Source organism: Canis lupus, chromosome 26 (assembly GCF_003254725.2).
Source record: "Canis lupus dingo isolate Sandy chromosome 26, ASM325472v2, whole genome shotgun sequence".
NCBI lineage: Eukaryota > Metazoa > Chordata > Mammalia > Carnivora > Canidae > Canis > Canis lupus.
Window position 1 is genome coordinate 609489 of NC_064268.1, and position 27480 is coordinate 636968.

A 27480-nucleotide genomic window follows, 5' to 3' on the forward strand; every position below is an offset into this window, starting at 1 on the left:
CTGGTGGGTCCAGGGACAGACTCCCATAAGGAGTGGGCTGTGGTGGAGCCGCAGGGGAGAGCTTGCTCTGTTGCGAAATGCCTCTCTGGGAAGGCAGGCCGAGTCAGCGATGGGATAGCATTACTAGATGGCAACCATGCAGGCGTCACCTCTTAGAGAGCACTTTGCTGTGCATCAAGTTACCTCCCCGCAAACTGCCTTTCGACAGGATGCTCCAGGCTCAGGTGACTGCCGCTGGTAGTGGAGAGGTAGTTTAGCATGCTGTTTCCCTGCTTTGGTGGACTTCATAATTCTCAAGGTTTATTTATTTCTTTATTTTTTCAAGGTTTATCTTTAAGTGAAGGATAACTTATGTACAATGAGATCTCACAGTTGTTAGTCCCTGTCCTGTGAGCTTTGGCAAAGGCATACAGTCGTGTCTCCAGCACAGTCAGGATGCAGAACATTTATCCTGCACACCCACCTCGGCATGCGCTCCTCTGTCCCATCTGTCCTGTGTCCCTGTACTTTATGAAATTCACACACAGTAAGACCTACTCTTGGGAGGGCAGTCATTGGAGTTTCGCAGAGGGATGGAGCTGGGCCCCCAACAGCAGGGTTCCCACCATCACCACCTGGGTGAACTCCCCCTGCTTGCCTGGCACCACTGACCTGTCCCTGCACTGTCACCTCTTCCAGAATATGACATCGTGGATGATGTAGCCTTTTAGGTCTGGCTTCTTCCCCTTAGCAGAATGGGTCTGCACTTCTTCCAGATTGTCCCATGTTTCAGTATTTTGTTTCTGTGGCTGAGTGGCACCCCATTGTGCAGAAGAACCACGGTTTGTTGTTCACTGGTTAAAAGTACATCTGGGTTTTTATTTTTTTATTTTTAATAGCAAGGCTGCTATAAACATTCTTTTTTTTTCATTTTTATTTATTTATGATAGTCACAGAGAGAGAGAGAGAGAGGCAGAGACACAGGCAGAGGGAGAAGCAGGCTCTATGCACCGGGAGCCCGACGGTGGGATTCGATCCCGGGTCTCCAGGATCGTGCCCTGGCCCAAAGGCAGCCACTAAACCACTGCGCCACCCAGGGATCCCTATAAACATTCTTATATAGGTTGGTGTGGGGTTTTTTGTTTTTGTTTTTGTTTTTTTTTGAAGATTTTATTTATTCATGAGAGGCACAGAGAGAGACAGACAGACAGACAGAGGGAGAAGCAGGTTCCATGCAGGGAGCCCAACATGGGACTCGATCCCGGATCTCCAGGATCACGCCCTGGACTGAAGGTGGCGCTAAACCACTGAGCCACCCGGACTGCCCTCTTATATAGGTTTTTGTGTGAACAAAGTTTCATTTTATTGGATAAAAATGGAGGAGGAGGATTGCTGGGTCACATCTTAAGTGCATTCTTCTAAAGAGGCTGCTCCAGTGTGCATTCCCCCTGGTGGTGTATGACAAGATCCCAGCTGTTCCACATACCTCTTGGAACTTGGTAATCTTCAAAAATTTAGCTGTTCAGATAAGTGTGTGGTGGTATCTCATTATGTTCTTAATTTGTATTTCCCCAATACTAACAATGCTGTGTATTTTTTCACATGGTGTTTTTTGTCCGTATGTCTTCAGTGAAATGTCCAAAGTTTTTTGCCCATTATTAAAAACAGGGTTATTTTTCTTACTTTTGAGGGTTTTTTTTTAAAAGGTTATTTTTATTTATTTCAGAAAGAGAGAACATGAGCGGGGGCAGAGAGAGAGGGAGAAGCAGACACCCCGCTGAGTGGGGAGCCTGACTTGGGACTCAGTCCCAGGACCCTGAGATCATGACCTGAGTCAAAGGCAGGCACTTAACTGGCTGAGCCACCCAAGTACCCCATTATTTTTTAGTTTTAAAAGTTCTTTATATATTGTGGATATAAGTCCTTTATCAAATATGTGATGTCTAAATATTTTCTTCCAAACCTTTACCTACCTTTACCTACCTTTTCAAAATTCTCAACAGTATTTTTAGGTGAATGGATCTTAGCTTTGATTTGTCAATTTTTTTTTCTTTGGGGGAGGGGAGGAGAAGGGCAGACAGAGAGGGAGAGAGAATCCTAAGGCATAGAGCCCAACATGGGGCTGGATCTCACAACCTTGAGGTCATGACCTGAGGCTTAACTGACTCAGCCACCCAGGTGCCCCTGAGTTAATTTTTATAGAGTGTGCAGGTTGCAGATTGAGGTTAATATTTCTATGTAAGTGTGTCTGATTATCCCAATACGATTTATTTGAAAAGATTGTCCTTTGTAACTTTTTCAAAACTTAACTGGCCATATATATATATATACATATGGCTCTTTTTCTGAATCTCCATCAGTCTCCTTGTCTATTTTCCAACACCACGTTGTCTTGATTTATGTGACTGTTGAGTCTTAAAACCAGATGGTGTGAACGCCTCAACTTCGTTTTGTTGTTGGTCTTTTCAAGATTGTTCTGGCTTTTCTGTCTAGTTCATTTGCTTTAAATATAAATTTTTGAATCTGTATATGAGGTTTTTTTTTTCCTTTTTGGATTTTATTTACTTAACAAAGAGAGAACACAAGCAGGGGGAGCAGCAGAGGGGAGGGAGAAGCAGACACCCTGCTGAGCAGGGAGCCCAATATGGGACTTGATCCCAGAACCCGGAGATCTTGACCTGAGCTGAAGGCTCACCCAGCCGAACTACCCAGGCACCCCAGTCTATCAGTTTCTATCCAGGAAAAAAAAAAAAAAATCCCTTTCAAATGTTGATTGGAGTCATTTTAACCTATAGATTAACTTAGGGAGAATTAACATTTTAGTGCTGAGATTCCTCAATTCGTGAACCATTGTATCTTTCCATTTATTTGGGTCATCTTTGGTTTTCTTCATCAGTGTTTTGAGGTTTTCAGCATATAAATAATTGCACACATTTGCACTTAAAGTTTTCAGGTTGTTTGGTCCCATTGTGATGGCAGTGACTTCTTTTAAACTTGTTTCCAGCTATTCATTGCTAATATATAGAGATACATGGATATTTGTATATTGACCTTGTATCTTGTATCACATCTTTTTTATCTATTCATTATCAATGGACACTTGGGCTGCTTCCATAATTTGACTATTGTAAATAATGCTGCAGTAAACATAGGGGTGCATATATCTTTTTCAATTAGTGTTTTCATTTTCTTTAAGTAAATACCCAGTAGTGGAATTACTGCATCATATAGTAATTCTAGTTTTAACTTTCTGAGGAACCTCCATACTATTTTTCACAGTGACTGCACCAGTTTGCATTCCTACTAACTGTCCATGAGGGTTCCCTTTTCTCTGCATCCCACCAACACCTGTTCTTTCTTACATTGATTTTAGCCCTTCTGACAGGTGTGAGGTGATACCTGATTCTGGTTTTGATTTGTATTTCCCTGATGATGAGGGATGTTGAGCATCTTTTCACATGGCTGTTGGCCCCCTGGCTATGGCACTCATTTTTTTTTTTTTTTTAAAGATTTTATGTATTCCTGAGAGACCGAGAGGCAGAGACACAGTCAGAGAGAGAGGGAGAGAGAGAGAGAGAGAGAGAGAGAGAGAGAGAGAGAGAGAGAAGCAGGCTCCATGCAGGGAGCCCAGTGTGGGACTCAATCCCAGGACTTCAGGATCACACCCTGAGCCAAAGGCAGACACTCAACTGCTGAGCCACCCAGGCGTCCCTGACACTGATTTTTAAATAATGATCCAGCCTTGCATTCCTGGGATATATCCCACTTGATCATGATGTGCTATTCATTTTATGTATTGGTGGGTTCAGTTTGTTGGTATTTTATTGGGGATTTTTGAGTGTACATGATGGTTGTTGGTCTGTTATTTTCCTGTACTGTCTTTATCTGGTATCAGGGTGATGTTAGCCTTATAAAGTCACTTAGATGTGTTTTCCTTTTGGTGTATCCTAGTAGATACTGTGTAGAATGTTGTTTTTTCTTAACATTTGGTAATTTACCAGTGAAATCTCTTTTCATTTTTTCTCTTTCGGTCCAGTTTTTTAAATTGGAAATAAGTAATCTGTATGTTTTTAAGCTTAAGTTGTCGTTCTTCATTATACATACTTGCCTGTTTACTTGTTTTCCATAATCTACTTATCTCACTGAATAGGGTGGTGTGCTTCAAATTTGACTATAAATAGTTATCCCAGGAATGTCTTCTAAGTGCTCTGTAGTTTTGTGGTGCTTTTGGCATTAATTTGACTATGGGAGCCAGAAAGATGTCTGTCCTGTCCTTCTTCTCCTTTAGGGACAGTCCTTCCCCTCTCATCTGTGGCTCTGTAAGCACCACCACGAGAGCCAGGCTTCCCAGCACCGGGTACACAGGCTGTAGCGTGAGGTAGAAGAGGCTTCTCTAGGCGGGCATGGGACTCCCCCCACCATTGGGGGTTGAGATCACACACTCTGCAAATGAGAATGTGATGTCCCGTTGATTTAGGACTGCCGTCATTGAGGAGGAAGGAATCAGTAGGAATGACAGGTAGAACATGTCGGTATGCTCCAGGGTCCCCTGGAACTGGGACTTGGGATCAGGGTAAAGCCTCTGTGCAGAGGGCTCTGCACTGAGGAATTGCTGGTGTGGATGCTACCACACCTCTCCTCTGACACTTGCAGCAGAAAAAGCCAGGGGTGAGGTGATGCTGAGGAACTGCAGCTTCAGGAGTTCACCTCAGACTTTTCCAGTCCAGACAGAGCAAGGAGGCCCAAGGGGCCATCCCTGACAAGCTCTGTTCTCCAAAGGTTCTGTCTCTGGACACGAACATCACAAACCAGGTGAACAAATTGAACCGGGATCTGCTTCGTCTGGTGGATGTTGGCGAGTTCTCGGAGGAGGCACAGTTCCGAGACCCTTGCCGTTCCTACGTGCTCCCTGAGGTCATCTGCCGCAGCTGTAACTTCTGCCGGGACCTGGACCTGTGTAAAGAGTTCGCCTTCTCGCAGGTGGGCAGTTGCTGGGTTCTTGCGCTCGCATTGGGTGGGAGGTGCTGCCGCGCCCACTGTTGAGCTTCTTCTGCTAGTTGTGACATAAAAGGCACTCACTGGCCTTGAGGACAATAGAAGACTGACCTGGCCCTGTCCTCCTCTGCCTAGGATGGGGCCGTGCTGCCTCAGTGGCTCTGCTCAAACTGTCAGGTTGCCTATGACACCTCAGTCATCGAGATGGCCCTGGTGGAAGCCCTGCAGAAGAAACTGATGGCCTTCACTCTGCAGGACCTGGTGAGCCTGATGGACCTGGCCTGCCCTCCAGTGGGCAGAGGGCTTTTTTTTTTTTTTTTTTTTTTTTTAAGATTTTATCCATTTACTCATGAGACACACAGAGAGCGAGGCAGAGACAAAGGCAGAGGGAGAAGCAGGCCTCCATGTCCAGGGCTCCACCCTGACATTGGACTCGATTCCGGGTCTCTAGGATCACGCCCTGGCCTGGGCCGAAGGCAGCACTAAACTGCTGAGCCACCCGGGCTTCCCCAGAGGGCTTCTTAATAAGTAGTTTGCACCCATGAGAAACTATGGTTTGTACACTTCTCAAGTCACAACCCAGTCCTCTGAGGTGACCATCCCTTGGTTCAGGCATTGTCCTCGTGATTCATTCTCCTAGTGTCTTTGGGGTTCCTGCAGGGGCCAGGTGCTGGCTATGTGGACTTCTCATAGTGGGAGGGGATAGCAAGCAAGGTAGAGTGTGTGTCATGATAAGTGTCAAGAGAACGGGATGGGGGAGAGAGACACAGGGGTATTCTCACTGAGAGGAGACATCTGAGCAGAGATCTGAGGGGGTGTGATGGAATGGGGAGGCCCAAGGGAGGAGCAGGGGTGAGGGAGCAGAGTGAATGCAGCACCCTCAGTGATGGTGTTAGGAAGGAAGCGAATAGCGCATTTGGATAAATCCTATTGCAAAATCTTGAATTTTATTCATAGTTGAGCTAAAGGCCATGGTGGTAGAGAGCAGGGAGGGCCTGTCAAGTGAAAGTGCTGAGCTGCTGACCACTGCTGGCTGTTACCGTTACTGGCCTAGGCTGGGGAGACTCCTGACCAGGACTGCTCCTCATTGCAGATCTGCCTGAAGTGCCGAGGTGTGAAGGAGACCAACATGCCTGTGTACTGCAGCTGCGCCGGGGGCTTTACCCTCACCATCCACACCAAGGTGGGGGCTCCACAGCCAGCTAGCTCTGCAGCCCTTTACCATTTTCCTTTATCTGCTTCTTTCTCTACGTATGGGGCCTCTGCCATGCTTCCCTGTTCCTCCTCTGGAACCAGGTCTCACTGTGATGGGTCATTTCTGCAGGTCTTCATGGAGCAGATTGGAATCTTCCAGAACATTGCCCAGCACTATGGCATGTCCTACCTCACAGAGACCCTGGAGTGGCTGCTGCAGAAGAACCCTCAGCTGGGCCACTAGCACCGTGAGCAGCATTCCCATTCTCTGCCCTGACTTCCCAAACTTGTCACCTTGTCTGGGATGGAGCACCAAGGAAAATAAGCCCCAGGGAGCTTCAGGGAGCAGGTCACATGGTTCCGGAGAGGCCTGACCGAACCAGTGCAGGAAGCGGCTCCATCTCTGGGTTCTCTGGGCCTCCAGCTGTGGTCAGGCCACCCATGTCAGGCCTGACAAGGGAGGGGCCCCACCACTGTCTTGCTGAATAAACAGTCCTCCCTGCAGCCCTGCCCTCCTACCCTCTCCACTGCTGTTTCAGCGGGGCAGGGTTGGGGGGGGTTGTCTTGTCTGTGCAGAGTCCTTGAGGGTAGGTGGGTCTAGTGATGTCTAGAGAGTCTGCAGCCCCTGGCCCATGTTTTCTGATCACTTGTTACCACGGAGAACATGTCCTGGGGCTTGACGTCAGCAGGATTTGGGCCATTTCCAGGTACTCCAGAACTGAAACCTGTGGGGACCCGTATGTTTTTCGCACGATGAGTTCCCGAGACTTGGGCTTCTTGTCTGGAAACTTCCTGGACAGAGTAGGGTCTACAGGAGCAGTCCCCTTGTCTGCAGCACCACTACCCTCTGATGCATCTATGCTGTGACAAGTGCCCTCCAGGTCCAAGCGCTGCTCCCAGACTAGCAGGGAGCCAGAGGGCCCAGTGGGGGAGGCAGGTGCACACCATCTATTGCAGACTTGAATGTCATCAAGTGTTAGCACCTGGGTTTAAGGAAAACATTTCTTTCCATGAAGACTTCAAGTTTTTTCCTTCAGCTCTGAGGGATCTGTGTCTGGGGAGAGACAGGAGAAACACAACAGCAGCAATTTTGTGGGGGTTGAGCAGTTCCATTCTGGCTTCTCAGCCTTAGGGATTGGTCCAAGCCCTCTTTCCCTGGTGAGGCCAGCCCGGCCTCCAGAGGCCAAGTGGTCCATAGATCTGGGACCTGATGCTGTGCTCTCCCCGTGGATGGGGCTGGGCAAGGGGAGGAGCCCCAGGTCTGGGGGAGGGAGGGTCTGCCCTTCAGTGACCCCAAGAAGACTGCTGAGCATCTGCTTCCGCTGTTGTTTCGTCAACCCCAGAAGACCAACTCCACGCTTCGTTTTTAACTAGATGAGACTGGAAGCAGAAAAGGAACAGTGGAGTTGGCAAGGCAACAAGCAGGCTAAGTGAGTCCTTTGCTCAGGCCCCAAATGGGCAGCCCCAGGGGAAGCCCTGGGTGAGCCCCAGGCTGCTGTTGGCGCTGCATCCACCAAAAATTTACCCTTGTTGCCCAACTTCTCAGTATTACACTACACTTGGAACTCTCATTTTACTCTTTGAATTTTACGTTTCTTAAAATTTTACGTGTGTGTGTGCAAGGTGTCTGTCTCTACAAGGATAGAAGGAAGAGTAGCTACCATCTGTCCAGCTGGGTGCATTGGCCCCTGTGTCCTGTGCATGGGTGTGTCTAGGCCCCGTGGCCATGAGAAACTTGACACTGGCTGGAAGGTGGACAGAGGCTGCATCAGCCCCCAGATGGAGATCGAATCAAATTAGGGCTAGGTGGTGGGGGAGGGGCACTAACTAGGCTTCCTGGAAGCAAAGCCAGGGAAGTCCCAGGGGGTGGGGGTGGGGCTGGGGACCTGGACACTGCACCCTGTGTCCCTGCAGCAGGGCTCGGGCATTTGGGGTGGGGTAGCTGTGGGCCCCAGGATCACGCTCATGCTTGGGAATGGGAAACCTGAACCCTGGCCACAGTCCTTGAATCACAGTTCAGCCCTGACTGGAAAAGCCAGTTTCTCCAAAGCTAGAGCTGGATGTCAGCAAGCCAGACACCTAGGATGTTGCAGGCTTTGGATGACCGTGGAGTTATCACCTCAAGGATGGGAGGGTCTCTACAGGATGCCAGGCGGAGGCTTCTCAGATGTGTTATTGCTGGCCGGGTTGGGTGTGGGCAGGTGGAAGGGCTAGCTCTGGCCACTTGCTAGTGCCGCTTGAACTTGGGGACTCAGGCTGGGCAGGGTCTGAGACTTCACTGGACCTTGGAAGTGACAGGATCCCAGCTGAGGTGATGTGTGCAAAGCATGACCCATGCTGCCTCAGAACTGTGTACTTGCCATCCCTGTTGCTAGGAAACCGCCGTCCAAGTTCTGGCAGCCCCTCAAGTGGGGGCTTGACCAGGCAGGCACCAAGCAGGGTTGCTGAATGCAATGACTGCTGTGGTCTCTGAGGGTGTGGTGACCAATTATCTGCAGGCCTGGCCAGCTGGTGCCAACATGTATGCCTCTTCAACCTGGCCCACCTTCTCCATCCCCCTGACCAGCACTAAATTCCTGCCCTGCCCAGGCCCTGCTTTAAGTGGGGCCTGGGAAGCTTGTACAGGTATTTGAAGCAAGAGCCAGTGTTTGCCTTAGCATGACTCTCCTCATCTCCCTGGCCTCCCTCCTCCAGAGTCCCCATCCTTTCCCATGTTTTGGGTCTGGGGTGATAACTCCTGCCCCCAGGAGGCTGGTAAGCTAACTGAACCGTAGGCGCTGGGACAAGTCTGAGTTCATGCACTGAGCCCAGCCCCTTGGCCCTGCTGCTGACCTTACCATGACCTGGCTGGACGTGGGGGTAAACATGCCTGTGTGCCGGGCTGGGGAGACAGGGCCAGAGGCGTCCACTGCCCCCACTGCAAGGATCCTCTACTACATGTTTGTATTCAGGGCCTCAAGATGCTTTTACTAAAAAATGAGGCCAGAGCTTCTGGTCACAGGTTTATTGGATTCTGGATGTGTGATTTCTTGGCCATGAAGCAAGCAAAGGGCCCGGGTGGGGAGGGGTAAGAGGCCTGAGAGGAAGTCAGGGGAGAAGGAGGCAGAAATCTGCCCCTCTCTCCAGGCCTAGGGACATGGCCAGGGTCTGGGTGCCACCCATTTCTGTCAGCGCATCACTCGGTTGCACGGGGATCTTTGGGTTCCTGGTCTCCATGGGTTACCAGGGAAGTGCAGACACCAGGGACCCTCCAGGTGGGGCCTTGCTCAAGCAGCAGGATGGAGAGTGTGTGGTGGGCTCAGAGCTGGGCCAGACCTCGGGGATCTGCGAGTGTGGAGTCCTGCCAGGGAGGCTCGGAGGCGCACAGCTGTGGTCCAGTGGTCTGCTCAGGAGTATCCACCATCTGCTTGGGTGGGGGCGGGACAGCCAGAGCTTGGCAGGCCTGGCTGGGGTCTGCAGGGCAGGGAGGGGCTGGGGGAGGGGCCTGGCCCAAAACCAGAGCCAGAGTCACGGGCCAGCTACCAGGGGAGTGTCTGGGCGCGCACACCTTGTCGAATTTCTTATGGCTGTACACCTTGTTTTTGTTCATGAACGTCAGCAAGATCCAGTCACACAGGAAGGAGCCCTGGGCCAGCAAGACCCACGTGTGAAGGCCAGGGCAACACCCTCCCAGCCACCCCCACAAAGACCCCCATGCCCAGCATGTATTTCCTTACCACTCCAATGGAAGTCAGTGCTGTGGCCAGATTAATGATGGTGGGAATCAGGCTGAACTTCCCTGCCTTGGGAGGGGAGGCTGCCTTAGATGGTTGTGGGGTCAGGGGCACATGGGACTCAAGGGAGAATGTGGGAGATGGGACAAGCCTTCTCAGTTCTGGGCCTGCTGGAACCCAGGCTGCTTTACCTGTCCATGCACAATGACATCAATGCGGATCCCATAGGCCTTGATGAGTGTGCGGGTTGTGCTGTTGTTTGTCTTGTAATATTTGGCAAACCTGGAAAAGAACGACCCTGAGGAGCATGGTGGTGGGCGCCCACTCATCACCTGAGATGAGAAGCTGCAAGACCCCACCAGCCCCTGGCCCTGTTATGTTGGAGCTACTGCAGCAGGGCCAGTGAGGACCCTGCCCTCGCAGGGCTGTTACCTGAAGTTGTAGCCAGACGAGGCTGGGACGTGCTTGGGGTCGAGCCTTCGGAAGGAGTATTTGGGGTTGCATTTTGACGCCGGCAGGTCCAGGTCACAGTCCCAGTTGATGACGACTCCAATGACGCCACCCTGCCAAGAAGTGGGCACAGAGACGGGTGTTAGGGAAGGACCCTCAAGAGCCAGGGGGTCCTGCCCTGAGACTACTCAGATGGGGTGCTCATCTCTGGGTACCTGGGGCAACTCAGGGCTGAGCCAGGAGTGCTGGGGGAGTGTCCTCTGCTTCTGAAGCATGAGGGGACACCAGTGGCCAGCTGTGTGAGCAGGAGTCAATAATTCAGCAGGAGCCCTGCACACCCTGCACGATCGGGTTGGCCGATCATGTTTCTCTCCTCTGCCTGAACAGTGCCAAGGTTGGCAGACCCTTGGTCTACAAGTAGGAACCAGCACCTGGTCGGAGGGCTGCTTCACCCACTCCCCCTCTGCCGCCCCCTCACCGTATGTGCCAGCTCCGTGAAGTTCTCCCCTGCTTGCTCCACAATGAAGCCCAGCTTGAAGATGGGACAGTAGAGGTCAGAGACCTCATCGAATGTGCAGTGTTTCAGGTAGCCGTCCTTGCGGTGCTCTATGTTGCCCCTGAGGACAACATCAGGTGGGGGAGGAGCAGAAGCTCTGTGCCCACACACCCCACATTCCCAGGAGGTAGCTCCCATCCCTAGCCCGTTGTCACCATACCCTAGTGGCTCTTACTTGGAGAACTGGAATTTAGGGTAGTGGATGCTGTTCTTGATGAGGATGGTGAAATTTGGGGCCATCTTGCCGAGAAATTGGCTGAGGAGGCACAGACTGGGTGTGTTTAGGGTTCCCGCCCCAGCCCCCCTCCCCAGCACATCCCAGCTCTGGTCACTGAGGTAAGAAAGGAGCAAAATAGTCGTGCTGGGGTGTCCACTGGGTCCCAGGGAGGTGGGGTCACTGGGTGTGCACACCTGACAGAGGCCCCATCTTCCACTGGGCACCAGCCAGACACTTCGCAGGTCTTGGCTGAGCCTTGGTAGTAGGGTACACAGCGCCCGGTCCGCAGGCCTGTGGGCAGACGTGGGCTCAGGGGCTGAGGGGTGAGGCCCTGCCCCACCCCAGGGCCAGCACGCACTAACCGTTTCCCAGCATGTCCAGCTGCCCCGACACACAGTCCTCGTCCAAGTCACAGGTGGCGTTGCTGACCCTCACACTCTAGGGAGGAGCCCGCGTGGTCAGAAGCCCCACACCTCCTGGGCAGAGTCCCCTCCGTCCACCCCAGCGTGGCCCTCCTCCCAGCCTCACCTCTGGGCAGTTTCCGAGGGTCTGGGAGGCTGTGACCTCAATCCTGGTGATGATGCTGAACACGCTGCCTCCCTGGGCTCAGAAAGAGGGGATGGTCGGCCAAGGTGGGCCGCGCAGTCACCCCTCGCTCCTTCCCAGGGGCGCGCGGGGCGCGCGAGCGCACCTCGGGGGGCTTCACGTACTCCTCCACATCCCACACTTTGTGCTCGGAGTAGGTGATGCCCTTGACCTTGGTGATGACGGAGCTCTCGGGGCCCGTCTCGCTGTCCTGGTAGCTCTTCTGCACGATGAACACGTACCTGCGGGACGGGCAGGGCCGCTCTGGAGGCGACCCGGGACCCTGCCCCGCCGGTCGCCGCTGCTCCAGGCCCCCGGCCCCCGGCCCCCGGCCCGGCCCCCGCCCAGCCACACCCACCACACGAAGTAGAGCAGGATGAGCAGCTGTACCGCGCGGTACACGACGCCCAGGCGCCGGTTCTTCACCACGATCACCTTGGGCGTCTCGTAGTCCCAGAGAGCCGACCAGCAGCCCCCGGCCAGGCGCCGGGCCGCGTCCGCCCCCGCCGGGGGCTTGGGCTCCGCGGCCGCCATGGCCCGGAACTCCGCCCGGGGCAGGAGGCGGCGCGCACCCTGCGGGCTAGGGGCGCGGGCAGGGGAGCCCCGCGGCACCGCCCCGGGGCGTGGCCTGGCGCGCCCCGCCCCACCCCACCCGCCGGGGTCCACTCAGGGCTCGGCGTGCGCGGGGGCGTACCTGGCAGGTGCCGGCCCGGGAGGCCCGGAGCGCGCGGAGCCGAGCGGGCCGGAGCGGGGGAAGCGCGCCCCGAGAGCGCCCCGGAGGGCCTCCTGGAGATGTGGGAGGACGTCCCCAGCGGCGTCTGAGCGCCAAGGGCAGCCCGTGCACACACTTCCCGGCTTATCGACCTTCGACACGCTTAAGACATCGAGTTAGTCTAAGGTCTACGAGGGGATTTCCGAAGGCCAGTTCTTGATTCCTGCCCGCCTTCACGTCCCGGGGATTGCCGCAACCCTGGGGCTCTTTCCTGGCCCAAACAACCCTTTGCTTGATCTCCGGACATGCTCAGAGCTACTCGGTTCAAGCCCCTGCTCCGCCCGAGCGTCCGACCCTCGCGTGTACCCAGTTGGCTATGGCTCCCAACTCTGCTTTTAGCCACTTCCAGTCCATGTGTTTTCTTTGCAACCAAAGTTGTTTTTTTTATTAATCCTTGTTATATATTCACCCCATTTCATTATTTTGGAGCAAATCCCAGACATCATAGTATTTCACAAAATGACAAATTTCTTACTTTATTTAGGTGAAATTTACTTAGCCTCTAAGTAACTGTCTTAACGAACAATTGTTTAATGGACAATTAAACACTGTTGTGCAACCATCGTTATCTACTTCTAAAATATTTATATCTGGGCAGCCCCGGTGGCGCAGCGGTTTAGCGCCGCCTGCAGCCCAGGGTGTGATCCTGGAGACCCGGGGACGAGTCCCACATCAGGCTCCTTGCATGGAGCCTGCTTCTCCCTCTGCCTGTGTCTCTGCCTCTCTCTCTCATAAATAAATAAATAAATAAATAAATAAATAAATAAATAAATAAATCTTTTAAAAAAATAAAATATTTATATCATTCGCAAATAAACTCCCTGTTTCCCCCTCCTCCCATGCATTGGCAACCACCAATCTCCTTTCTGCGGATTTATCTCTTTTGTATATTTCATATAATGGAATCATATGCTATTTTTCATTTTGTGTCTGCGTTCTATCACTGGGCATAATGTTTCCAAGGTCCATCCAGGTTGTAGCATGTATCAATACTTAATTCCTTTTTGTGGAAGAATAATTCCAGTGAGTGGTTATTTCACAACTTACTCATCTTTTGATAGATGTTTGGGTGTTTCCATCTTTGGCTATTGTGGTGTTATGAACATTTGTGTACAAGTATTTGAACACCTATTTTCAATTCTTGGGGGGTATAGGAGTAGGGTTTCTGGGTCATATGGTAATTCTGTGTTTCACTTTTTGAGGAACCCCTATACCATTTTCCAAGCAGCTGAACCACTTTATGTTCCAGTCAGCAATGTATCAGGGCTCCAGTACTTGCACATCCTTGTCAACACTTGTTCGTTTCTGCTCATTTAGTCATTGCCATTCTAGTGGGGGAAATGGTATGTGTTTGGATAAATTTCTACTTAATCTTTTGCCAATTTTAAAATTAGATTTGCCTTTTTGTTGTTGGTTTGTAACAATTCTGTATATATTCTGGACACGAGGCCCTTGTCAAATACATGATTTGCAACTATTTTCTCCCATTGTGGGCCATCTTTTCACTGTCTTGGTCATGTTCTTTGAGACACAAAAGTCTTTAATTTCAACAAGATCAGTTTGTCTATTGTTTTCTTTTGTTGCTTGCATCTCTGGTGTCATTTCCAAGAATCTATTATCGATTACTAAATCCAAATTTATTTACAGGTTCAGTACAATCCCTATCAAAGTTACAGGTGCAGAAATAGATACACTGATCCTAAAATTCATATGGAAATGCAAGGGACCTGGAGTTGCCAAAATAATCTTGAAAAAGAAAAAGAAGTGGAAGACTTATACTTTCCAAGTTCAAACCTTACTACAAAGCTATAGTAATCAAGATCAATCAAGTTACTGTAGGATCTAGCAATTCCACTCTCATTGACATAAAGGTAGAAATGCAGATCTATGGAATTGAACTGAGAGCCAAGAAGTGAAATATAAATATGTAAAATAGAATAAAACAAATTGATTTCTAACAAGTACCAAAATAATTTAATGGGGAAAGTGTAGTCTTTCAACAAATAGTCGTAGGAATTTGGGTTTCCACATGCAAAAGAATGAACTTAGACCCCCTACCTCATACCATATATAGAAACTAACTCAAAATGCATCAAGGACCTAAATGTAAGAACTAAAAGCATAAAACTCTTAGAAGAAAACATGGGAGTAAACATTCGTGGCCTTAGATTTGAAAACGGAGGGCACCTTGGTGGTTCAGTGGTTGAGTGTCTGCCTTTGGCTCAGGTCGTGATCCTGGGGTCCTGAGATCTAGTCCTGTATCAGGCTCCCTGCAAGAAGCCTGCTTCTCCCTCTGCCTATGTCTCTGCTTCTCTCTGTATCTCTCATGAATAAATAAATAAAATCTTTTTAAAAATTAAAAAAAAAGATTTGGTTGGGGGATGCCTGGGTGGCTCAACAGTTTGGCACCTGCCTTTGGGCTGGGGCATGATCCTGGGGTCCCGGGATGGAGTCCCGCATTGAGCTCCCTGCATGGAGCCTGCTTCTCCCTCTGTGTCTCTGCCTCTCTCTCTCTCTCTCTCATGAATAGATAAATAAAATTAAATATATATATATGTATTTGTTGGGACGCCTGAATGGCTCAGTGGTTGAGTGTCTGCCTTTGGCTTAGAGCATGATGCCGGAGTCCCAGGATTGAGTTCTGCATTGGGCTCCCCAAAGAACCTGCTTCTGCCTCTGCCTATGTCTCTGCCTCTCTCTATGTGTCTCTCATGAATAAATAAATAAAATCTTTTTAAAAAAAGATTTGGCAATGGATTCTTATAAATTACAACAAAGATATAAACAAAAAAATAGATAAACTGGACTTCACCAAAATTAACAACTGTGCTTCGAAGGATGCCATTGAGAAAGTGAAAACACCCACAGAATGGGAGAAAATATTTGCAAATCACATGTATGATAAGGATTTGTATCTTAAAAAAACAACCCTCTTATAATGATGACGAATAATGGATTAAAAAATGGGCAAAGTTAAAAAAAAAGGGCAAAGTATCTAAATAGAAATTTTTCCAAAGAAGATACACAAATGGCCCATAAGTACATGAAACAACTCTCAACATCATTAGTCAGGAGGAAGATATCACTACATACCACTGGGAAAGACATCCAACATTGTTGGAAAGGATGTGGGAAAATCACATTCTTCTTATATCTGATGGGAATGTAGATATGCTACAGCCACTGTGGAAAACTGTGTGGCAGTATATCAAAAGATTTGAACCTAGAGTTATCACAGGATCCACAATTCTACCTTTAGGTGGAAATGAAATGAAATGAAAACATGTTTTCATGCAGAAACTTGTACATAAGTGTTCATAGCATTATACATAATGACAAAGATTGGAAACAGCCTGAATGTCTATCAACTGATGAATGAATAAATAATACATGGTATATCCATACAATGAAATAGAACTCTGCAATAAATAGAATAAAGTACCTTGGGATCCCTGGGTGGCGCAGCGGTTTAGCGCCTGTCTTTGGCCCAGGGCGCGATCCTGGAGACGCGAGATCGAATCCCACGTCGGGCTCCCGGTACGTGGAGCCTGCTTCTCCCTCTGCCTATGTCTCTGTCTCTCTCTCTCTCTCTGTGACTATCATAAATAAATAAAAATTAAAAAAAAACATTTTAAAAAGAATAAAGTACCTTATATGTTCCATATGTTACAACATAGGTGAACCTAGAAAATATTATGCTAGTGGAAAAAGCTAGTCCCTGAAGGCCACCTGTTGTATGAGTCCACTTATATAAAACATCCAAAATAGGCAAATCCATAGAGAGGAAAGCAGATTAGTGGTGCCAGGGGCTGGGTAAAGGGGGCAGCAAGTACAGACTACAGGGTCATGGTGCTGCCTGGGTGCGCGGTGGGATGGGCCACTGCTCCCTGTTGCCTATGGCCTGGGGATGACAGAGACCCTGTCCCCAGACCTGCAGATGTTGGTGTTGGCAGAGAGGGTCTCTATGCCTTAGAAGGGGGTGCCTGGTGAGTATGTGCCCCTTAGGAGCACAGGGTACATGGCTTTCCCACTGGCCAGGGGCTGGTCACTGTGTATCTGGTGCAGTGACCAGCCTGATCCCAACAGCCAGGAGGGGCACACATCCTCACTCAACATCTGGCACACTGACCTGACCAATAGAGGCTTTTATAAAGTCTTCTGGATCCAGTCGAGATTCAGGTATGTAAGGTGAAGGAGAACAGCTCTTCCAGGAGGCCAAGTGGAGGGAACATCCCTGACTCCGAGCACAGAGGTGGGTGCCAGAGCGAGAGGACAGTTGGGGTGCGCAGGGCAGTCAGGAGCCTGGGACACAGGGTTTGAGAAAGAGAAGACAAGAAGTGATGAATAATTGAAGCAAATTTTCTGATTTGAGCAAAGACTTGAATCTGCAGGTGAGTATGGCTTGTTGGGTCCCAGGGAGGATGACTTTAGGAAAGGTGCCCAAACAGTCTGGGTTAGATGTTTAAATTCCAGTGATGAAGACAGGTGGACTCAAAGAGTGTGCACTGTGTAGCTTACCTGGCTCCCTGTCAGCGAGGCCCCACCCTGGCAGCGTGCACAGGCATTTTTGTCTTCTACATATACTCAGTGCATCTTCCTCATCTTTTCTCAGAAGGAAAGGTATGCTAGATAATCTCGCGTTTGTCCCAGAATTTATTGATTTCTGTTCTTGAGATGGGTTTCCTGCCCTGTGTCATTAGGAATGCACGTCATGCAAGGAGAGCTCAAGGGCCCCTGGGAAGGTTCCAGTTACTAGCATACAAGCAGTCTCTCACATTCAGTGTGCAGTCTATGTTTGATTGGCTTCTGGAGACGCGAAGCACTTACAGTGAATTTATGAGGTATCCAGAAGTCTGCTGGAAAGAAAATTAAGAAATCAAATGGGAGCGGCTGGCTGGTTCAGTTGGTAGAGCGTGTGACTCTTGATCCTTGTGAGTTCAAGTCCCACACTGGGCAAAGAGCTTACTTAAGAAAATAAAAGTGTGTGTGTGTGTGTGGGGGGACCAGAAAACCCTCCCGCTTAATGAAAGAAAGCAATAAAATGAAAACAGTTAATGCTAACTCCCCAGGCTGGGAGAAAGCCAATGTGGACTTTAGTCAAGGAATTTGTAAGAACAGCCAGTGTCCATTAAAACTCATAATTTGCATAATACTTTTAAGATATTTTATTTATTTATTTGAGAGGGAGAGAGCACAAGCAGGGGGAGCAGCAGAGGCAGAGGAAGAAGCACATCCCCACTGAACAGGGAGCCCAACTTGGACTTGATCCCAGGACTCTGGGATCACAACCTGAGCTGAAGGCAGATGCTTAATGGACTGAGCCACCCAGGCGCCCCATATAATACTTTAAAATAAGTTAAAGAAATTAGTCTTGGGATCCCTGGGTGGCTCAGCAGTTGAGCATCTGCCTTTGGCCGAGGGCGTGATCCTGGAGTCCCGGGATCGAGTCCCGCGTCGGGCTCCCGGCATGGAGCCTGCTTCTCCCTCTGCCTGTGTCTCTGCCTCTCTCTCTTTGTGTGTCTCTCGTGAATAAATAAATAAAATCTTTTAAAATTTTTTTTAAAAATTAAAAAAAAAAGAAATTAGTCTTAGGAGGATTGAGTCTCAATAGTTTTTCAAGTGGAGAAGTTTACAAATGAAAAAATTAAGTTATTCAATTCTAAAACCTTTGGTTAACAGGAAATATTACTCTATGGCAAGAATCGAATAAAAATATCTATAAATAACAATATAAAACAACCAAGTTATAAGTAAAAGTTCAAAATAAAAAGTAAAAATAGATTTCCTTTATTGATATCAGATTCACATGCCTTATAATTTTTCCATTTGGAGTGGAATTCATTGTTTCTAGTATCTTCCCAGGGTTGTGCAAACATCAAAATCTGACTTTAGAGCATTCCCTGCCCAGAACAGCAGCTGCATACCCATCCCCAGTGCCCAGTCCCTGCTCCTGGACCCCCTGGACACCAGGACACCAGGACTGCCTGAACCCCTGGACCCCCTGGATTCCCTGGGGCCCCCCAGGACCCCCTGGACTCCCTGGGCCCTCTGGACCTCTGGACCCCAGGATCCTCTGGGTCCCTCGACCCCTGGACCCCTGGACCCACTGGACCCCAGGACCCTCTGGACCCCTTGGGCCCCCTGGATCCCAGGACCCCCAGACCCTGGACCTTCTGGACTCCAGGATCCCCTGGAACTCAGGACCCCCCTGGACCTCTGGACCCTCTGGACTCCAGGACCCCTGAACTCCCTGGCCCCCTGAACCCCAGAACCCCAGGTCCCCCAGGACCCCTGCACCCTCTGGATCCCAGGACCCCTGGACTTCCTCAGCCCCCTGGGCCCCTGGACGTTTGGACCCCAGGACCCCCTGGGCCCCCTGGACTCCTGGACCAGGGGACTCCTGTGTCTCCACCAGTGCGCCTATGTGCAACCCAGGCATCTGGGCTCCCTCCACACCCAGCTGCCGGGCTCTGGGCTGGGGTGCAGAGCCACTTGGACCCTGTGGGGACTTGGACCCGAGAAAGAACCAACCCTGCGCGCAGCCAACCTACAGGGCCCGAGAAACAATACCGACAGATGGCCCTCCAGATTTGTACCTCATTCTGCATCAGCTATCTGTTGATACAACCATGTCCCAAACTGGACCAAGCACTCCCAGGTGGCAGGGGACGCACAATCCTTTCCTCTCAGAGCCTAGCACCTAGTTAATAAGGAATACGTTGGTACACGTACTGACGAGTGAATGGTGTCTGCAGACACGAGTGAAGACCACCCCCTGAGACAAACAGACCATTGATCCAGAGCTTGGGAGCCAGCCCCCAGGTGGGACCGGGGAACCCACAGGTGGGGATGCTGTGCCCAGAGGGAAGTAGAGGGCAGCCCACCTGACTGGCTAGGGCGCATATTTGGCTGGTCCTGACTTGGAAAGGGGGAAGTGGGGGGATCTGGGGTCACTGACCCAGAGCTGGCTGTCCAGCCAGTTGCTGCCTTGGCTGTGGTCAGCTTCCCCGGCCCCTGTGTGCAGGGGACATGCCTGCTTACATTTGGTCCCTCCTGAAGAATGGTGGACGACTCTCATGGGGTGGAAGGTGGGGACAGGATGGAGACAGGACAGGACGGTGGGACATGTTCCAGTGATGCCTCGGCACTATGCCCTGGGCTCCCTTGGCCTTGGGCCTCCTGGTTCTCCCTTGGGGGTTAGAGTCTTTTCTGGAATTACAGCTTGGCTGGTCACAGAGGAGCAGCTGGGAACCAAGATAAAAAGGTAAGAACAGGGACGCCTGGGTGGCTCAGTGGTTGAGCATCTGCCTTAGGCTCAGGGCGTGATCTTGGAGTCCTGGGATTGAGTCCCATGTTGGGCTCCCTGTGGGGAGCCTGCTTCTCCCTCTGCCTGTGTCTCTGCCTCTCTCTCTGTGTGTCTCATGAATGAATAAATAAAAATCCTTTTTAAAAAAGGTGGGGGCAGCCTGGGTGACTTGGTGGTTTAGTTCCGCCTTCAGCTCAGGTCGTGATCCTGGGGTCCCAGGTTCAAGTCCCGCATCAGGCTCCCTTCATGGAGCCTGCTTCTCCCTCTGCCTGTGTCTCTGTCTCTTTTTCTCTGTCTCTCATGAATAAATAAATAAAATCTTTAAAAAAAAAAAAAGGTAGGAGCAATTATCAAGTGCAAGGGAGAGATTTCCTGCAAGAACTGTCCACTCTCACACATTCACCGGTGTGGCCTGCTTCTCTGTGTGTAAGTGTGCCAAGGCTGCCTGCCCTGGGGCCAGTGCCCTGGTCAAGGCCATGCCACCTTTTCTCAGGCAGTGAAAGAGGCAGGGTGGGTAAGGCCCCAGAGGGAGGGGTTTGTGCTCAAAATATAATAGTCATGGTTCAGGGAGTAATTTATTGGGATCTGCAATCTTTGGCAAGGTTTGGCATCAAGATTTTATTTGCCAGATCAAAATACTGTGGAATCATACCTGATATTGAGGTTTGGAAGGAAAGATATCTGGTCTGAGAGATTAACAAATATCCAAGAAATGAGACTCCATTCATAGAAGAATATATTCTTTTTTTTTAATTTTTTAAAAATTTATTTATGATAGTCACAGAGAGAGAGAGGCAGAGACACAGACAGAGGGAGAAGCAGGCTCCATGCACCGGGAGCCCGACGTGGGATTCGATCCCGGGTCTCCAGGATCGCGCCCTGGGCCAAAGGCAGGCGCCAAACCGCTGCGCCACCCAGGGATCCCAAGAATATATTCTTTTAAAGATTTTATTTATGGAATGCCTGGGTGGCTCAGCAGTTGAGCATCTGCCTTTGGCTCAGGGCATGATCCCGGAGTCTCGGGATCAAGTCCCACATCATGCTTCCTGCGTAGAGTCTGAGTCTCCCTCTGCCTATGTCTCTGCCTCTCTGTGTGTGTCTCTCATGAATAAATAAATAAAATCCTAATTTTTTAAAAAAATATTTTACTTATTCATTTGACTCCCCTTATTTTTTTTAAAGATTTATTTATTTATTCATGATAGACATAGGGAGAGAGAGAGAGACAGAGACAGAGACATAGGAGAAGGGAGAAGCAGGCTCCATGCCAGGAGCCCGACGCTGGACTCGATCCCAGGACTCCAGGATTGCGCGCCCTGGACCAAAGGCAGGCGCTAAACCACTGAGCCACCCAGGGATCCCCTGACTCCCCTTATTTTAAAATACTCTTATATGGGGGTGCCTGGGTGGCTCAGTCAGTGAAGTGCCTACCTTCCATCTCAGGGTCCTGGGATCAAGCCCCATGTCAGCTTCCCTGCTCAGTGGGGAGTTTGCTTCTCCTTCTACCTGCCCCCTGCTGCTCGAGCTCACTCTCTTTCTCTCTCAAATAAATAAAATCTTAAAAAAAGCAAAATAAGTGGGGGCCGTGAGTGCCCATTCTTCGAGTTTGGAACAACCATGGCCCCAGGGCTGTGGCCTGTGATTCACTGTATTGAGACACACATGTGCACTTGACCATTGCAGCCATTGCATTGTGTGCGGTTCAGGGGCGTTAAGCGCATTCACGCCTCTGTCAGCTGCCAACACCGTCCACCTCCAGGACTCTCTCATCTTTCCAGAAGGATGCTCTGTCCCCACTAAAGCCTGACCCCACCCAGACCCTGGCGTCCACCATCTACCCCGTGTCTGTGAGTCTGCCTGTGGCTCTGGGGCCCCCAGGTCAGTGGAGTCACGTGGTGTCTGCTGATGACCAGCTCCCTCCCTCAGCATCATGTCCTTGGGGCTCGTCTGGGTCGTGGCAGGTGTCAGAAGTTCCTTCCTTCTGAGGCTGAACCATAGTCCATTCTAGGGATGGACCCCGTTTTGTTCATCCTTCATCCTGGACACGTAGACGGTTCCCCACTCTTGGCTGTGGACAGTGGTGGGCTGGAGCTTCTCTGTGTGGACAGTGTGTTCCTGTGGGATGTGAACTGTGGGACGGATCAGGCACATCAGGCCCATTTTATAAACTGGTCTATGAACTTTTCAAGAACCCATGAAAAGGTCTGAGACTGTAAAGTCTCTTTTTTTATTTTTTAAAGATTTTATTCATCCATTCATGAGAGAGATAGAGACAGAGGCAGAGACACAGGCAGAGGGAGAAGCAGGCTCCATGCAGGGAGCCCAGTGTGGGACTCGATCCTGGGACTCCAGGATCACGCCCTGGTGCTCAACCGCTGAGTCACCCAGGCGTCCCAGTTTGAAACTTTATTTTTTTAAAAGATTTTTTAAATTTATTCATGAGAGACACACACACAGAGAGAGAGAGAGAGAGAGAGAGGCAGAGACACAGGCAGAGGGAGAAGCAGGCTCCCTTCAGGGAGCCCGATGTGGGACTCGATCCCGGGTGTCCAGGATGACACCCTGGGCTGCAGGCGGCGCTAAACCGCTGAGCCACCCGTGCTGCCCCAGTTTGAAACTTTAAAATGTTGAAGTTGTGATTCAGATTTAGCTTTTATATAGTTATAATACTTATATTCATTAGGTTTGATATGATATGGAAATAGGACTTTCAAAATTCATACAATGGCTATGGATTTGACCATTTATCTTCAAAACCATTTCTCCGACTCCATCGTCTGGTGTTATTTCTCCAGAACATGTGCTGAGGGACATCTGGGAGCTCTGACCTACAGTGAGGGAGCAGAGGGGTTCCTGTGCCTTTCCCACTGTCCCTCCAGCCCCTGGCTCATGGGGCTTACCCATCAGCAGAATGGGGTGCCGCCCAGCAGGTAAGCTCAACACAGGGACTGATGTGTCTACACCCCAGGAGGGGAATGCCCTGCCCATACCTTGATCTGGATGGCCCACCTCCAGGACAGGGAGGCATGAATGTCTACGGTTAACTTACCCTACTGGTGGTAGGATAAGTGAAGCCCCAGAGGACTGATGTAGATGTACCACATGATTGGTTAGGGCACTTATTTGGCTTCTCAGGTTGGTCCTGAGGTGGGGAGGCCATAGCCACTGGCCCAGTGCTGGTCATTCAGGGCCAGCTGAGAGACCATGGCCAGCGAACCGGCTGAAGCCAACCCGGGTTGGCTTCTGTAGTCTGGTGGTCAGAGTTCCACTTTCATGGATGGTCTGGCCATCGTCTGTTTGTATGTTCAGTCTTCTGGAACCAAAAGGCGGGCCTCGGGGTGCACTATGGAGATACTTGGTGGCCTCATATAAGAGCTATTTCTGAATGGTGTGAATGAGAGCCTGACCTCAGGGGCCTAGGAGTCTGGGAAATGCTGGTGGGAGCAACAGGTGGGCAGCCTCAGGATCCCCCATGACATCTGGGCCTGAGGCCACCCAGAAGGCCTTGCTCATGGTCACCATCCACTATGCTGGGCAGTGCGTGGGGAACCCCCAAACTCACATCAACCTGCTAGCAGGTGGGACCCACACTAGCACGGATGTGTCTCTTCTTTGCTGCTGCTTCTTTTGAGAGGAAAATATTTAAACACCATCACCAAACACATACTGAAATAGACCTTGAAGTTCTTTTGAAAAAGTAAAAAGTAAAAGACTAATGCCATGGTTTGTGCCAGGTCCAGTGGCTTCTCTCTTCTCTCTTCCTCTGTGTTTGTCATTCTTCAGCGACTGCGGATCAAATAGGCTAAGAGTTTATGCTACTGCATCTCCTTTGAAACCAATTAGCAAACTTGTGAATGAAATGCTCTAGCAGTGCTTTTGTTGTGTGTGGGCCACAGTTTATTGCAGATAAATTGAAGTATAAAATTATAGAAAACCCAAAACGCAGACAGGTGATGTATCCTGTGACTTGCTATTTTTGCTAAGAAAACTATAAATGGTGCTAACCTCCTCTTGCCTTTCTGAGATGTCTTGTGTTGCTGAATTTGTCCTTACGGGAATTTGCATTTCACACTGGCAACAGGTAATTCCTGGATATTTTTGTGGAGGAGAAATGATACTGTGCTGACACATATTGTAAGCACTCCGGGGAAGATGCTATCATTGGTTGTTCAGACCAGCAAGTGCTCCTGTGGGTGTGAGATGAGTGGGAGGTAAACCAGAGTCACCGTGGCCCCCTCCCTGATGCTTGCTCCCCTACCCCAGCACCTCTGCCTGGCTCTGGCTCCAGAGTCTCCTCATGACCTTCCTATCCATTGGAGCCTGCCCCCATCAAGACGTCACCGGGCAGCCCTGTGCCCTCTCCACCATCTTGCTCTGCCCCCAGGCTGTCCTCCTCCATCTATGTCCTCTCCGAGCATGTAGGCCCCCGTGTGTCTGCCTTTCTCCTAGGGGGATTCTGTGTTTCTGAGTACGGGCCAGCCCAGGGGACAACTTGTCTTGCAGTTGGGGGTGATCCCGGCCTCAGGACCTGAATAGTCTGGGAAGCTTAGCAAACAGAATGCCACTGTGCTTTGCAGCATACGTGACCCCAGCAACGAACTAAGGGGTAAAATGAGCATGGCTTCACTGGAATCATCTGGAAACCACACCAGTGGGACACCACCTCTCACCTCATAGACAGGGAAACAGGGTCCAGAAAGGCTCAGCTGTCCCTCACAAGTCCCCACAGTGAATGAGGGAACCTGGGATGGGCACACCAAGGTCTGAGTTTGAGACTCCAGGGCCTTGACTTGGGGGCTGGCAGTCCTGAAGGGAGCCCTGCCACGGGTGCAGGAAGACAAATTCCAGGAGAGGTTCTGGAATGTGGACGAGGGGGCGGGGAGAGCATAGGCCTGGGGTAGAGGTTCAGAGTTGAGTTGTGGGGGGCACCCAGTCCTGCACCACAGGGCTTTGGGAGACAGCGTGTGGGGGTTCTGAGGCATCAGTGTCAGAACGCTTCCCAAGGCTCTGACCTCTGGAAGGTATTGGAAAGAATGGGGGGAGAAGGCTGATGGACTCCAGGTTGTACTATGGGATGATGGAATGCTCTGGAACTAGATAGAGGAGGTGGCTGTGCAACATTAAGAATGCACTACATGGAGGTGCCTAGGGGGCTCAGTCAGTGAAGCATCCAACTCAGTTTTGGCTCTGCCCGCATTGGGCTCCACACTCAGCAGGGAGTCTGCTTGGGATGCTCTCCCTCTTTCTCCTCTCCTCCTCCCTGCACTTGCTCTCCGTGCTCCTGCTCTCTCTCTCTCCAAGTGAATAAGTGAATCTCAAAAAAAAAAAAAAAAAAAAAGGGGGCAGCAGCCCAGGTGGCTCAGCGGTTTAGCGCCACCTTCAGCCCTGGGTGTGATCCTGGAGACCCGGGATCGAGTCCCATGTCAGGCTCCCTGCATGGAGCCTGCTTCTCCTTCTGCCTCTCTCTCTCTCTGTGTCTTTCATGAATAAATAAAATATTTATTAAAAAAGAAAAAAAGAAAAATCACCAAATGCCACTAAATTGTTGATTCTCTTTTTAAAAATTTTAAAAAGATATGTATTTGAGACAGAGAGTGTGCATGTGAGAGAGCACGAGTCAAGGAATGGCTGAGGCCGAGGGAGAAGCAGACTCCCCACTGAGCAGGCAGCCTGATGCGGGGCTCCCTGAGGTCATGACCTTAGCTGAAGGCAGACACTTCACTGATTGAGCCACCCAGGCACCCTGAATTGTTCACTTTCAAATGGTTGACTTTATGTTATGTGACTATCACCTCAATTAATTGAGAGAGAGCGTGCCCTTGTGCCACACAGGGGAGGAGCTGAGGGAGAGGGAGAACCCCAAGCAGTCTCCCTGCTGAGTGCGGAGATAGGTACAGAACTCGACCTTGCAACCCTGAGATCACGACCTGAGCCAAAACCAAGGGTCAGATGTTTCACTGACTGAGCCACCCAGGTGCCTCAATATCACTTTATTTTAAAAAATAAAAGAATGAGAGGCAAAAATGAGATCCAAACTGTCAGCTTTATGAATGACCAGGCAACCAGCCAAACACCTTCAGGTGGGTGCAGCTCAGGCTTCGATCTGAGGCTAACCTGGGATCCTAACCCACATGCAGGACAGGAGAGTCACCTGCGCCCACTTCCCCAACCTGCAGGTGCCCCTCCCCGCCCTCACACAGCACGACTGTGGGCAAGTACTGCCTACCTGTGGGGGAGACAGGAGCTGGACTGAGCAGGGAGCTCAGCAGTGAGGCTCTCAGGGGCCCTGGGTGCTCTCTAACACCAGAGAGCTTCCTGTTTCACTCAGAGACTCAGAAATCAGTTCCTGGAGAAAGGGATGTTGAAAATTCATTTTCCATTCAATGATAGAGATTTGCTATCAAGCCATAGAAGACACAGGGAGGAACCTTAAGTGGGCATTGATGAGTGCAGGAAGCCAGTCTAGTCTGGAAGGGCTGCATTTGGATGGTATCAACTCTAGGACATTGGGGACCAAAGAAGATGCCCCCCAATCCGTGGTTGCCAGGGTGTCGTGGGCAGGAGGAACAGGTGCAACACTCTGTGTGCTAATGTGCTGGCATTTGTCCCACACACAGAACATCCAGTACCTGGAGCAAGCCTAGGCAGCAGTGGCCTTGGGGTTGTAATAATCGCCCACGTGAGTTAATATGACGGAAATAGGCAGGGGGCGTGGGCTCTATGGGAACTCACCGTGCCTTTTTTTTTAAGATTTTAAATAAATATTTATTCATGACAGACAAAGAAAGAGAGAGAGAGAGAGAGAGATTGTGAGAGAGAGAGAGAGAGAGAGAGAGAGAGAGAGAGACACAGGCAGAGGGAGAAGCAGGCTCCATGCAGGGAGCCCGACGTGGGAATCGATCCCGGATCTCCAGGATCACACCCCGGCGGAAGGCGGCGCTAAACCGCTGAGCCACCGGGGCTGCCCTCACCGTGCTTTTTGCACAATTTTTCTGTAAACTTAAAACTGCTCTAGAAAATACCATCTATTAATTTTTAAGAATTTATTTTGCAAAAAAAAAAGAATCTATTTTGCAAGAGAAAGATTGGGCAGGGGTGGGGGAAGGTTGTGGGTGTCCACCCGAGGGCTGTGGGGACAGGGCTGGCTGTCTGGGGCGCTGGCTAGCCGTGAGCCCAATGGCGTGTGCTGGGCATCTGGTCTTGCTGCTCCTCCTCCTGCCCACATCCATGGCCTGGAGGACCAGGATCCCGTTCCTGTCCCATAAGGTAAGTGTACACCCCACAGCGTTGCACCAGCGGAGGCGCCCCCCTCACGGGCTCTCTGGGGCTCCCAGCTCCTTTCCTGCAGGTGCATGCCCCCCATCCACCGAGTCTCATCTGGGCTCTTGAAAAGAGGGTAACTGGGAGCACGTCCCCTTCCCCAGGCATCTGGGTATCCAGAACGCCTGATTCTGGTGCCCAGGACTCCAACACCAAATCCAGGCCAGACGGCATGTGGAGGAGGTGGGGTGGGAGCAGAGCAAGGGTCTCTACTGGGAGGGGGGTGGGCAACATGGGAGTGCCCGTCCTGCTGTCCCTCCTCACCTCCCTGCTGCACATGGTGGTCAGCCTGCTGGAGGCCGCACTGCAAACAGGGCAGCTGGTGTCTGGCCACAGGGCTGAGCTTCCTCCTCTGGCCGCTTCTCACCGCAAAGCCGCCTCACCCCCATCCCT

At 50.6% G+C, this 27480-nt stretch overlaps 3 protein-coding genes across 19 annotated transcripts in view; 2 read left to right on the forward strand and 1 right to left on the reverse strand.

Moving 5' to 3' along the window:
- POLE (DNA polymerase epsilon, catalytic subunit) overlaps positions 1 to 7739 on the forward strand; it is a 53530-nt gene extending 45791 nt beyond the window's left edge. For 3 of the 6 annotated variants that reach the window (XM_025473465.3, XM_025473470.3, XM_025473466.3), the window contains 4 exons: positions 4759 to 4959; positions 5110 to 5235; positions 6029 to 6157; positions 6299 to 7739. In XM_025473465.3, the coding sequence (XP_025329250.3) occupies positions 4759 to 4959; positions 5110 to 5235; positions 6029 to 6157; positions 6299 to 6412 (570 nt within the window). In that variant the 3' untranslated portion in view covers positions 6413 to 7739. The remainder of the gene's footprint in view (positions 1 to 4758; positions 4960 to 5109; positions 5236 to 6028; positions 6158 to 6298) is intronic. The other 3 variants (XM_025473467.3, XM_025473469.3, XM_035706513.2) reach the window with 2 other exon arrangements.
- On the reverse strand, positions 5896 to 12250 carry P2RX2 (purinergic receptor P2X 2). Of its 11 annotated transcripts, none has more exons than XM_025473476.3 (12): positions 12048 to 12250; positions 11796 to 11931; positions 11633 to 11704; positions 11467 to 11542; positions 11299 to 11395; positions 11063 to 11143; positions 10810 to 10948; positions 10314 to 10444; positions 10073 to 10163; positions 9885 to 9950; positions 9716 to 9793; positions 9158 to 9571 (listed from the first exon to the last, which is right to left on the reverse strand). In XM_025473476.3, the coding sequence occupies exons 1-12, from the start codon at positions 12221 to 12223 to the stop codon at positions 9467 to 9469; spliced, it is 1248 nt and encodes a 415-aa protein (XP_025329261.1). In that variant the 5' UTR covers positions 12224 to 12250; the 3' UTR covers positions 9158 to 9466. The 11 variants fall into 11 exon arrangements, with proteins under 11 accessions (XP_025329266.1, XP_025329265.1, XP_025329261.1 ...); XM_025473475.3 differs by having other exon boundaries at positions 10810 to 10984; XM_035706515.2 differs by having other exon boundaries at positions 9158 to 9793; positions 11815 to 11931; positions 12080 to 12250.
- A 14324-nt stretch (positions 12251 to 26574) lies between these two features.
- The window catches only part of LRCOL1 (leucine rich colipase like 1), a 35688-nt gene continuing 34782 nt past the window's right edge, over positions 26575 to 27480 (forward strand). Inside the window, exon 1 of one of the 2 annotated variants that reach the window (XM_049102195.1) lies at positions 26575 to 27033. In XM_049102195.1, the coding sequence (XP_048958152.1) occupies positions 26944 to 27033 (90 nt within the window). In that variant the 5' untranslated portion in view covers positions 26575 to 26943. The remainder of the gene's footprint in view (positions 27034 to 27480) is intronic. The other variant, XR_007406297.1, reaches the window with a different exon arrangement.